General features: G+C 37.4%; 1 protein-coding gene across 2 annotated transcripts in view; it reads left to right on the top strand.

Annotated features, from left to right (window-relative positions):
* adcy1b (adenylate cyclase 1b) overlaps positions 1-12,630 on the top strand; it is a 35,920-nt gene that overhangs the window by 6,236 nt on the left and 17,054 nt on the right. For both annotated transcript variants that reach the window (XM_051122774.1, XM_051122782.1), the window contains exon 4: positions 4,682-4,793. In XM_051122774.1, coding sequence (XP_050978731.1) covers positions 4,682-4,793 — 112 coding nt within the window. The remainder of the gene's footprint in view (positions 1-4,681; positions 4,794-12,630) is intronic.

Below are 12,630 nucleotides of genomic sequence, written 5' to 3'. Positions count from 1 at the left end.
GTCAATCCATTATATTTATAACTTAATTGATGAACTCATTTGTTTTGTTTTCTTTGTATGTATGGATTGTTTGGGTTGTTACCGACTTCTGGTGAACATTTCAAGTCAACAGCACCTTCAGAAATATATTTACTGAGAAAAATGGTGACGTGTTCAATATTTATTTTACGCGCTGTATCTGTTTATACTTATTCGCTTTTGTAATTACAAAGCATGCATGGGCAAGTCATTGTGAATTTTTGATGAAGTTCAACAGTTTTTTCAACACATTATTGATTTAAAAGCTGTTTTCCCCTCTTAGTTATCAGTATTGGTAAAATCCTAGTCTGGCGTCTGTTTACTACGGTACATGTTCTGTGAATGACGCATATCTAAAGAAACACATCACTGTCTTCTAGGGGTGTAACGGTACACAGATGTCACGGTTCGGTACGTACCTTGGTTCGAGGATCTCGGTTCAATACGATTTCGGTACAACAGAAAAAAACAAAAACAAATCTACTATGCTAGGTTTCTTTTCATTTAATTTAAACAGACAGTAGTACACCTATATGTAAAAATACTACATATTATATCAAATTAATGTCACATATAGGCTATAAAATCTGCAGTACATATATACATACAAGTAATAAATACTTGAAATATATTTCATTTAGTTAACTGATAGACAAAAGAAAAAACTGTGCGACATGTAACGTAGCCTATATTTGATGAGATTCAGTTCAGTTTTGTGACAGAAAGGAAACTCAAATGGCAGGATGTGTGCAGAATGAGAGAGGTTAGGATACAAGAGCACAAAGCTCCATTTCACAGACAGCTGAATGCCCAAACCTTTAAAGTTCCTCCTTTGTCAGTGAGAGACGCGTTCAGAATCAGCACATGGTCACTGTCTAGTGGTCTTTGTTTTTAAGAGCGCAACTCCTGACATTCGCTGTTCTTCTGTCAGTGGTTATCAAACAGAGTTGCATTACTGCGGGCGCCCCCTTCTGGATTGAGGGTGATTTGCCTGTATTCATTGTAAGGCCTCATGCACCGGACCGAGACGCCCGTACCTTGACGCTTCGGTACAAATACATGTATCGTTACACCCCTACTGTCTTCATAATCACTTAACAACTTGCTCTGAAACAACTAGGCATTTCATTTGACGTCTCCAGACGGCTGGTTTGTGTCTCGTGATAAAAGCGCAGCAGTAAGAATGAGATTTGAGAGTGTCTTGATGTGTAGATTTTTAAGATTTTCAGTATTTCCTCATGGAGTGTGTGGATGACTAAATGATGATGTTATTTGTACTGTTATTTCCTACATTTTGAGGACCAAATGTCTCCACAAGTATAGTAATACCCATAATTTTTGTCCTTGTAGGATTTTTTGATCCCCATGAGGAAACAACCGTGAGCTTATAAATCACACAGAATGAAGTGTTTTGAGAATGTAAAAATGGCTGTATTTTTGTGTGAGAGGCAGGTTCAGGTGTAGGGTTAGGGTAAAAGGATAGAAAATATGCTAATGGAATGAACCTATAATGATAGCAGAGCTGCAAAACGATTAGTCACAATTAATCGATTCAAAATAACAGTTTATGTTTACATTTATGCTTATATTTATATTTATGTATATTTATTTTGTATATGTAAATACATTCTGATTGGCTAATTGAAATGTTGTTCCAGGATGTCGGTTTGAGGCTTATGATCAGAGTTAGATTTTTCTACACCCTTTTTAATCAGCTATCATGTCCCTCTGATATTAGGAATAAACTATGGTTAGGGTTAAGTGTAGGGGTAAGGATTGGGTTAAGTCTATATTTTTGAAATAGTTATGTTGATCCAGGAACATGTCTTACTTGGCAAAATCACGGCGACCTACATGTATGCATTAAGGAAAAATATGTTTGATTTATATGTAAAATATTTATATATAATATAAATTATATACAAGTGTTTACATACAAATACATACAAATATATATATTTTTAAATATATACATATATGTCTATGTACTTATATATACATAATAAATATACACAGTATATAGTATGGAAACATAAACTTTTATTTTGATTAATTACAGTCTGATCATTTTGCAACTCTAAATGATAGGAATGCAAGCGTGTGTGTGTTGAGACGTTTCGGAGACTCCGGCTGCCTTCACTGCTCCTCAGATTAAACTCCTGCAGGATTTACTGTGATGGACACTAAAGAGTGTTGCGTAACGCTCGCGCTGAGAGGGATCTGATCCTGCTGAGGAGATATTTCTGGAGCAGATCAGAGACGCTCCTGCTGGAATATGGGACGCTGGATATAAGACGAGTGCTCTCTGTCAGGTCCTGTACCTGTGATCGGAGCCCACTGATAGCATTGAAAAACCATAAACAATTATTTCTCAGCATTTATATAATATGTATATATGTATATGTATATATAATAATTGTGCACTGCACTCATTTACTGTAAGGAACTAATATCAGCTGCCATTTCTGACATCTCCATCATGACTCTTCATAACAAACCTTTTTTAGACAATATTGAACACTTACACTAAGTGATCAGACACACTCATAACACTCTAGCAACGGCCTAACACACACTCAAACACTTTAGCGATCACATGATCTGTCACTCAGCATCTTGATGGACTGAAGGATTCTGTCTGAAGCTCGTCTTCAGCACGATCTCTGTCACAGATGGACTCGCATTCAAGCGTTCGCAGCAAACTGAATTTATGGCACCGTGGTTATATTGACATCTGCGCTGTGACAGCGTCTCAGTGTTCACACGCGCCCACACACACACGCCTCGCTCTCAGCCCGTGTGTTTCACAGCTCAGATGTAGCTGGACGTCAGTGTCCGCGTGTGTGTGTATCGTCATGAAAAAGTGTCATCAGACCTGCTTCATGTGTGGTTTTATTCTCACAGCACAGTGAAGCTGGAGCTTCATCTTTCATCACTGTGTCGTGTCCTCCAGATCTGAACAACATTCATGTTTTATCAGCATTTACTGAACACACTTCTGCAAAATGTGATGTTTTTACTCTGTATTTTTGTCACCATGAAACAGCTGTGATCGACTGCACTGTATTGTGACATTCCAAGTGAAAACAGGAAAACACGTGGGGGCGGGGCTTGATCTGATCGTGGTCGCTGATTGGACGGTGAAGTGAGCACTGAGTGCTGGAACGGAGGCAGATCTGAACGTGATTGGCTGAACAGTAGCAAGACATATACAGGGTCGGTTTTTATTTCATGACAATTCAGCCACTCAAATGCAGTGCTCACCTCCTCTAAAATCATCTTCATCATCATTATCTTGACAGCTGTGTTTGTTTAGTGTTGTTTCTGTGTGTTTTCTGTACTGTACTGTGACCGAGCCATTACCTGCTCTGAGGGACTTAATATTTGCTTTATATTTATACTTTAAACGGCGCTTAATACTCAGTAATATTATCAATTGACAGCACTGACTATCAGATGAGAAAAAAAACCTGAGTGACTCTATTGTCTCCTGTAGATCTGCTTTACAGCTCAAACTGAATTTGCCTCATATTTAATGAAGCTTGCGTCATTTCTTCTATTATTTTACAGTTTATTTCTGTGAAGCTGCTTTGAAATGATTTCTGTTGTATAAATCACTATAGAAATAAATGTGACACACAGGGTTTGTTTTGATGGATGTGATCTCTCCGTCGGCGGCTCTCACTTACACCCTCAGCTCTCGCTCACCTGTGAAGAACAGGCTGTTAATGGAAGGACTGATATAACTGCTGTTTGATGCCATCAGAAAAACAACTCTGTCTGCCAAGTGACAATATTAATCACAGCACTGAAACTGCTCGAGAACTTAAATCGAACACATTTAGGTGTCTATGGCTGAAGGTCTAAGAAAGAATTACAGCTGCTCATTGTGGAAGAAATGAACAACAATACCAAAATACACAGATTTTGCTCATAAATATATTTAGGAAAAATGCTTGCAGAATAATTTGTGAGTAAAAACAGCAAGCTTGAGCTAGGGTTGTTCTAGTTAAACTGAAACTAAAATTAAAATCATTTAAAACATTTTTTGTTACTTGAAAAAAAAAAATCAATGTTACCTGAAGTACATAAAAAATATTTCAGCTAGATGCCAAAGCAACATTTTTTTATTTTATTTTTATTTTATTTTAACTAAAACCAGAACTGAAATAAATATTGATATAATCTATTAAACTGTAAAACTGTAAATTACCAAAACCTTAATGTAAAATTAAAATGAAAATAGAAAATAATAAAAGAGAAACTGAAAATAAATAATAAAAAAAAAAAAAAAAAAAAAAAAAAAAAAAAAAAACAGCTGTGTGATTTTACTGCCAGTTTCGAGTCAGCCTCACTGACCAGATTTAATGATTTAAAGCAAAAATTGAAGTCAGTAATGAATATTAAGGTATATATTTATTTTCATCACAGAAGTTGTCAGGGGCTTCAGTCTGGTCTGTTTCGCTGACTCGTCTGAGCCGTTTCATGATGTTAAATCACATTGAACGGACAGATACGGGACAGACCCTCAGAGACTGAACCTGCACACAGACATGAGCTGATGTTTCCTGACAGTTCTCATCTTACTGTGAATAACTGAATGAAATCTCAATCAGATGGAGCAATCAATACAGATTTCTGTGTTGTTTTTTCTCCCCTCCAGTATCCTGTTTGCGGATATCGTGGGCTTCACGAGTCTGGCGTCTCAGTGCACGGCGCAGGAACTCGTCAAACTCCTCAACGAGCTCTTCGGCAAGTTCGACGAGCTCGCCACGGTGAGTCGCTCTCATTGGTTCACACCTGTTGCCATGGAGACTTCACACCCCGGCAACAGCAACAGGAGGACGGGTGTGAGCGCAGGGGAAGTTTTGCATAATCAGACCGTATGTGTTAAAAATGAAATGAGGAGAGCGCTGTGATCATGTGAGGCTCGTCCCTCAGGAGATACATCAAACCTAAGAGTTGAAATGTGTGAAAGAGATTCACAAGCATCTTGTCAAGCACAAAGTATTTTTATTTGTATCTAAATTCACAGTTATACTAGAATAAAAGTGCACATCTGAGTAGTTTCTCTTGCACACTCACACCGGTTAAACCTGTCCTGTCTGTTTTCATAATGGTGATGAAGGCATGTGTCTGTAAACATGCAGATGCATCTCAGTGTAATCTACACACTAGAATTGCTTACATTCACATGTGCCTATATCAAATCCTTTAATCCATGGATTACACAGACATGTTTCTGTCAGTGTCAGAAGGTCTTTCAGCAGGTCTGCGTTCACTGTTTCAGTGTGATTGTCAATCTGTGGTGTGAGCTGGTTTGGTTGCAAGGTCCGTTTGTTCACACGTTTCATTAGATGCACTCATGCTCCTTCTGTTTGTTTTTTTTCTGCTGGATCTCACACATACTCATCCATATAATCACTCTACACTCTGTTCTTATTCTGTGTCTGATGTATGTGTATTGGGTTTGTTGTTACATTTTTGTGTGCTATCATTGTAATATTTATTGGCATCTTAAAAAAGTGTGAGCCTTCTGGAAACTGTGTAAGACTTCATATTTGTCTAAAGGGTGATTGTGTGTCAGCTCAGGTCCCCAGCTAAAATTTAGTTTGTTTGTCCTCCCTCTGGTGAAAGACAAACATAAATGAAGAAAAAGGCCATGAAATGTGTAGAGTTTAGCCAACTTAGGCTCATTGGAAGTACGTGCCTCTATATACATTTTTGCAAACCTGAAAACACATGCCTATATGTACGAATCACTGCAGTTTCCAGTTCAAATGAACGCTAGAGGCAGTAACACTTTTATTCCTCTTCACACATAGTATGATTTACACACAGAGTTTTGATTAATAAAGCCTAATTTTTAGACGATTACTACTGCTGAATTTTAAGGTTGTAAAACAATTTAAACATCCTGCGCGATTTGAAAATGTATACTTTTGAACGCTGTCATCGCATTTACAGCTTCATATACATGAGTTTTCCAACGCAGTCAGTTCGCTCGGTAGCTCATGCCATACAGTGTTGTGCTTGGGTGATGAGGAGCTCCGGTTTGAACCCGTGAAACTAAACTGAATGAGAAAGTAAAAATAGCACGGCTGCTTAACAAAGTGCTTTTTTTTTGCAGTTTTGCATTTGTTAACACTATCGGTTAGGTTTAGGGTTGGGTTTGGTGTAGGGAATATTTCCAGTAAGACAGAGTATTAACTTTTAGCGACGCCCCTATCTGAATTCTGAACAGCTGCAATACGTATCTCAAGCAGCATAATAAAAATGCAGCAATATGTGCCTGTACAAACGTAAAGGTCACGTGAAGGTCACATACTGAACATGTTTTAGCGTCCCTCTCTGGACATTTCACTATGAAACTGCCACAAAACATGCAGTAAGGTACGTAACTACGGTGTTGCAGAAATGTATGTAGTGGCACGTATTTCTAATGAGCTTAGGTTGAGTTTAGCAGTTCTTTCTTGGAGCCATACTGAGATCCCCAAATATCTGGAAATGAAAATGAAAAAAATATAAATCTCGGTGTAAAAATAACATAAGATATGCTACCATCTCTTTCTCATTTGAGAAATGTTATATTTTGTCTATATTCACTCTTTGGGCCCTATTTTAATGATCTTAGCGGATGGTCTACAGCGCAGGTGCACTTAGGGCCTGTCCGAATCCACTTTTGCTATTTTAAGGACGGTCTGTGCACCCGGCACATGGTCTAAAAGGGTTGTCCCTATTCTCTTAAGTCATGGGTGTGTTTTGGGTGTAATATGCATTAAACCAATCAGAGTCTCATCTCCCATTCCCTTTAAGAGACAGTTGCATTCGCGCCAAGGTTGAATTCGCTATTTACACGGCGGAATTTGCTAGAACAAAGACTGAACGCTTCTCCAGAGAGCAGGGCCGGTGCCAAGGGGGCCTTTCCATCATCTCCCCTCCTTACTGAACGTGATCGTGTAGGTCAATACACTGTAATCCTTTAATTTTTAATATTTGGTATGTTTGTGTGCTGCTGCGTGTTCATGTGTGTGTCATAAGCAGAGTGTATGTGCATTGTGCATCTGCCTATAGGCGCATATTACTAACACACTCTTTAAATGACAAAAAACAATATTGCGCCACTGACTTTAGACCAGGTTTCAGGTGGTCAATGGCGCAGTCTATTTCAGTTGCCTCAAAATAGCAATGCACCAACAATGCACCTGAACAATGCGTTTTCAGACCAGCACGCCCGTGGGTGCACAAATGTGACCTTGGAGCACAAAACCAGTCATTAATATCACAGGTATATTTGTAGCAATAGCCAAAAAATGTATTTGTCAATGTATGTATGGGTCAAAATTATCTATTTTTCTTTTATGCCAAAAAAAAAAATAGGATATTTAGTAAAGATCATGCTCCATAAAGATATTTTGTAAATTCCCTACCGTAAATATATCAAAACTTAATTTTTGATTAGTAATATGCATTGCTAAGAACTTACTTCATATATTGTCCTATCCTAAAAAAACCATACATCAATAGAAAACTTATTTATTTAGCTTGCAGATGATTTATAAATCTCAATTTCAAAAAACTGACACTTATGACTGGTTTTGTGGTCACAAATGGGTGCAAATGCATTTGCTATTTAAACAACATGGCACAGGACATGAAAATAATAACTGCGTCGGGCTGACACTAGCAAAAATCACTTGCATTGCACCAGGTGTATGATAGATTTATTTTTATTAAAAACAATAAAAAAATAAATAAATCAAACATTTTAGCCAATAAAGTTTCTGAAATGTGGTTGATTTGACAGGGAATGTCAGTCTATAGTGCTATTTGTTTCTTTAAGTGTAACAATTTTTATTTAATTATTTATTTATTTATTTTTATGTACCTGAAAAATATACATTTAAAAAATATATTTATCCAGAGGGGAAAAAACACACTAATGAATGATAAAAAACAGAATCAATTCATTATAAAGGTGTCAAGAACAGAACCCCAGTATTATATTTCAATGACAAACCAGAACTAGAGCAGAAGTGAGTAGAGCAGAAAGGGCAGAACAGGCTGTTTTGGAAATATAAAATATGAACATGAGCAGTGCCTGTATGTTTGATGGTTGTGGGTGAATGAAGTATGGAAGAGGAGTTTCTTTTGTGAAAATTGTGATGGTCTGAGCAGCTCTGGTGCAGGTTTGCAGAAACAGATAGGGTTAATGTTGTAGGTGCCTTTTTGACGTGGTTATAATGGTAATAGCAGTTATGTTCATTCACTCAGGCCTAGATCTCTGAAAGTTACACAGAGATGATGGGGCCATCGTGTAGGAATGACAGGTAGAGCTGTGTATCATCTACACAACAGCAGTAGGGGTTTCATTTATAGACAATAGCAGGGGACCAAGTACTGAACCCTGCGGCACTCCGGTGTTTACCCTCCTCCTCAGCAATCCTCGAAGGATCTGTTTGTGCCAATTAAGTGCAGTTCCTCTGATTGCCAGGAGAATCTAATGAATCTAATTCCCTCTGTTGAAAGCAGCGGACAGGTCTAGTATGATCATTTGGACTGAACTAATGCCAGCTGCACAGTTTTAGCTACAAACTCTCCTTCTTTCCTCCTCTCCTAATTATCTTAGTAAAGAAAAGACAGAGTGCTGACTAAACACGGTTTTAAAAAGAGAAGCACTGGTCTATAGGTTTCTATTACTGTAGGATTAATTGTTTTTCGAGCCGTCAGGTTAACAGAGTGGTGGGAAAGATGTCAGTAATCAGGCACGTAAGAGGATTGTGGAGTGGAAAACTCTTCATTGGGCAAAAGCACTTCAGGAGGTTCAGTTTGATCCAATTAAGTGTTTATATGGAGTGACGTGGAGACTCACTGGCTTGGCATTGTGGGAAAGCAGTTTACAATTGTAGCTGACCCGGGATCAGTTGTGCTTTCATGGTTGTGCTGGTTTGGAATTACAGTGATGATGTGTTTCAGACCGGTTTAGTAAGAATGAACGACCTGTGAGTAAACTGTTTATTAGGATAAACAAGGGGGTTCTAGGAGGTCCACAGAAAACTAAAAAAAAACATTTTTTTTCAAATCAGATTTTTTGCACAGCCATTTGCACTCTGCATCGAAAACATATATATATGAACGCACTGTTGCACCTCTATTAACTTTAAGGTTTATTTTGTGCCGTTTATAATCCTTTTGATGGGTTGCATCAAGGAGTTCAAAACCGCTCTTACACTCACTCTATGAATGAATTGCGTTTGTGCCGAACTCTTACAAAGCAAACAAAAACAAACACTCTTTTTCGATCCATGAACGTTTCTCTCAGTTTATATACACGATCTCACAGTCTGAAGCGTCTGTCACAGCAAATCAACACACGCTGTTGTGAATAATTAGGCGAAGCGTCTTCTCATAGGATAAGAACACGCAGCCTCATAAATATTTAGGAGACACAGGCGTGTCATCACAAACTGTGACGTCAACATAATGTAGATTTTAAGCCCGGAAGATGAAAATAGAGGGTATGCATTGATGATGCGAAAACACGAGTAAAACAAACGATAATCAGTTTAAACTGAAGGTTGCTGAACTTGATATAATGTTCCTAACAACTTCACAAATATCCAGTGGTCAGTGGAGATTAATGTAGCCAGAAATCGTGTTTTCTAACATTTATATGTGCCTGATTTTGACGCCGGGGAAAATAAATAAAGCAAATTTGCCTGTGAACTCATTTTGTAAATACAAAATAGTTTGGTCTAAACCCCGGTGATCACTTATATCAGTGTTATATATATCATCATATCGTCCAGCTTAAAAAACGTATATAGTTTTTGTCAGTGTTTATTTAAAAACATCCAGTTATGCAGAATTTAAGATGGTAAATGTTTAGTTTATGACATGTCAGTACAGTATACTTCAATACAATATATAGGATATGATTTTACTGCACAGTTCAACATATTAACATGAAATAATAACTGCCTGGAGATCATTTGTTTCTTTGAATTGCAGCGATTCATTTCCTTCTCTTTTCAGTAGCTTTCAGCAGTCTGTAAAAATATACCTCAGGTTTCTTGTCAAATCTCTTTGTACAGTCAATCGCAAAGCTCGTTCTGGTTTTAGAGGTGTTTTATGTGTTCTGTCACAGCATTCACATTGAAACCAATGCTGACAACCAGTGTAGCCGCTGCTACTCCAGCTGACAGTGACGTCACGTGCAAACCCTCTATAGCACAAAAAAGCTCAAAATTAACCAGTTTTCTCCAACAGTTAAAATTAATGGATGCTAACACTGTCATCTGTGATGAGCAACACTAACACCTCTGATAATATCTCAGAAAAAGTAGTCCGGGGTTTCATTAACCTTTATGTATTTATTGATTTATTTATTTTTTGTAACTATAATAATCCTGGACTAAAGACAGACATCTCATGGAAGACAAATATGAATGGCTCAGTATTTATTTGTGCATTAATTTGTGCATAGTCAGCTAAGGTCTGAGGTGAACATTACTTGCAGAGACTTTCGTGTTTTGTTCTACAACATCAATGACACACAGTTAAACCTCAGATGTGTGACCTGAAGCCGCTGTGTTTACAGTGTGAATCCCTAATGAGCTGCTGATAACGATGATGAGAGCGCTTGTCTGATTTATCCAGCTCATAAACGCAGGTCCTTCTGCTCTTTAGCAACTTACTGTATGTTTCTAAAAAGCACCAAAATTTATGTTTGAGGTTTGACTGAGTGTAAATGATTTAGCAGAGACATCAAGGACAAAACATATCTAAAGTTAACTAAAGAACTTATTTTACTCCTAAATAGAAACCCTCCGTTGTAAAACCCTTGGACATTTGTCTGGGTCTTCTGGGTTTAGGGTTATAGTATATTCTGAGCAGCTCTGCTCACATTGACTGTCTCAGATGGCTTACTGCTTTATTTTGCCCTCATTTCTCCTCATTTAGATTTAAATTAAGAGGCTAAATTGGCACAGATTGGTCCGTGTGAGATCTAATAATCTCTAGTTCCTGAAGGGTGAAGAACAGACGTTGTGGCTCCTGAGGGGCTCTTGGCTAAATGATGCAAATGTATGCAGTGTTTGTGATGATGATGATGCTGATATACTTTAATCTTACTCTGTTTCCATGGCAGACGCCCACACTTGTGTTTCACCTGCACACTTAAACACTCAGAGTGCTTCAGTGTTTGACTCGCTCCACTTTCGCTCGGAGACCAATGAATCCTGACTGTGAAAGAGCAACACTTCCATACCCCACTTTAGACATTCTACTAACTGTAGGTAACTACATGTCAGCTAACTCTCGTTAGAGTATCAGTAGACTGTTAGCAGACATTAAGCTGACAGCCTAAAAATACTCAGCCTATATATACCTCGTATAGTCACACACTTCATAGCAGATCTTCAGGAGACGGTTAGTTTGGTAAATGTACATATTAATTAGACAAATATTTGCTCTCATTTTTCTTTAGTCTTTTAATTCATTGCCCAGATTTTTCTTGAGAAATGTGACAGGCTGTTGGCAACAGAAGCGCTGTTTCTGTCCTCCAAATGCTGAAAGCACAGAAAGCACCTCAAATAGCCACAAAGCAACCGTTTCTGTGACCTATTTTGTGCATTTCTGACAGCTTGAGCACTTTGAGGAAGGTCTGAAATCTGTGATTACAAACACAGTATGATTGCATTGTTTTCATGAAGAACAAAGAATGTTTATAACCAAAATTTATTTTACTAAATTTTGGTTAATCTTAAAATGATTTTTTAAGGTCTCAGTCTCGGTCTAAGATGATTTAGGATTTTATTTCCACACTGATCAAGACCACAACTGCTGATATCACTAAATTGCCAGTGCATTGTCTGATTTATTGGTTAACATCATTACTGTGACTAGATGTAAAACTTACTGATTCAAATGCAATCAGTAACTTATTTCCGATTTGATTTATTTTTGTCCCTGGTCAGAAATGAATGGGGGATTGTGTCAAAAATGTAACCAGAATGAATACAAATGCCCACAAAATTCAAGATATTATTGCAAAAAAGTATGTATGAGATCTTGCATTTTATGTTATCAAATGTAATTATGTTAATTTATGTTTTTATGAATATGAGTGCAATTGCAAATGTGGTATTGATTTAATACAAATGTTCATTAAGCAAGAAGTTAATAGTTATTGTCTTACATTTTAGACACAGTGGTGGTTCATTACTGAACGAATCAACTCTTTTGAACCACATTTTATTTCCATTATTTATAAGTGTAATTATATTTTTTTAATAATATTTCTATATTCAAAATTTGATATTAAAAATATGCATCTGATAACATTATTTATGCCGTTATAATTGTAGTGTAAATGACTATTTATTATTTTATCATGACTTTTCTCAGGTCAGTAAATGTGGATCTTTCAGATGAATTTATTGAGTGATGGTCTTGGTCTTGTCCTGGTTTCAGTACATTCTGGTCTTGGTCTTGTCTCAGTCTTGGCACGCTCTGGTCTCAGTCTGGGTTTAGCCGGCCTTGACTGTGACACTAGCATGATTTGAGGAGCTGTCGGTCAGGAGTGTGTCAGAAATACTCAGTTTGACAGAT

This window comes from Labeo rohita, chromosome 2, assembly GCF_022985175.1.
Source record: "Labeo rohita strain BAU-BD-2019 chromosome 2, IGBB_LRoh.1.0, whole genome shotgun sequence".
NCBI classification, from domain to species: Eukaryota; Metazoa; Chordata; class Actinopteri; order Cypriniformes; family Cyprinidae; genus Labeo; species Labeo rohita.
This window is presented reverse-complemented; position numbering and strand designations above follow the sequence as displayed.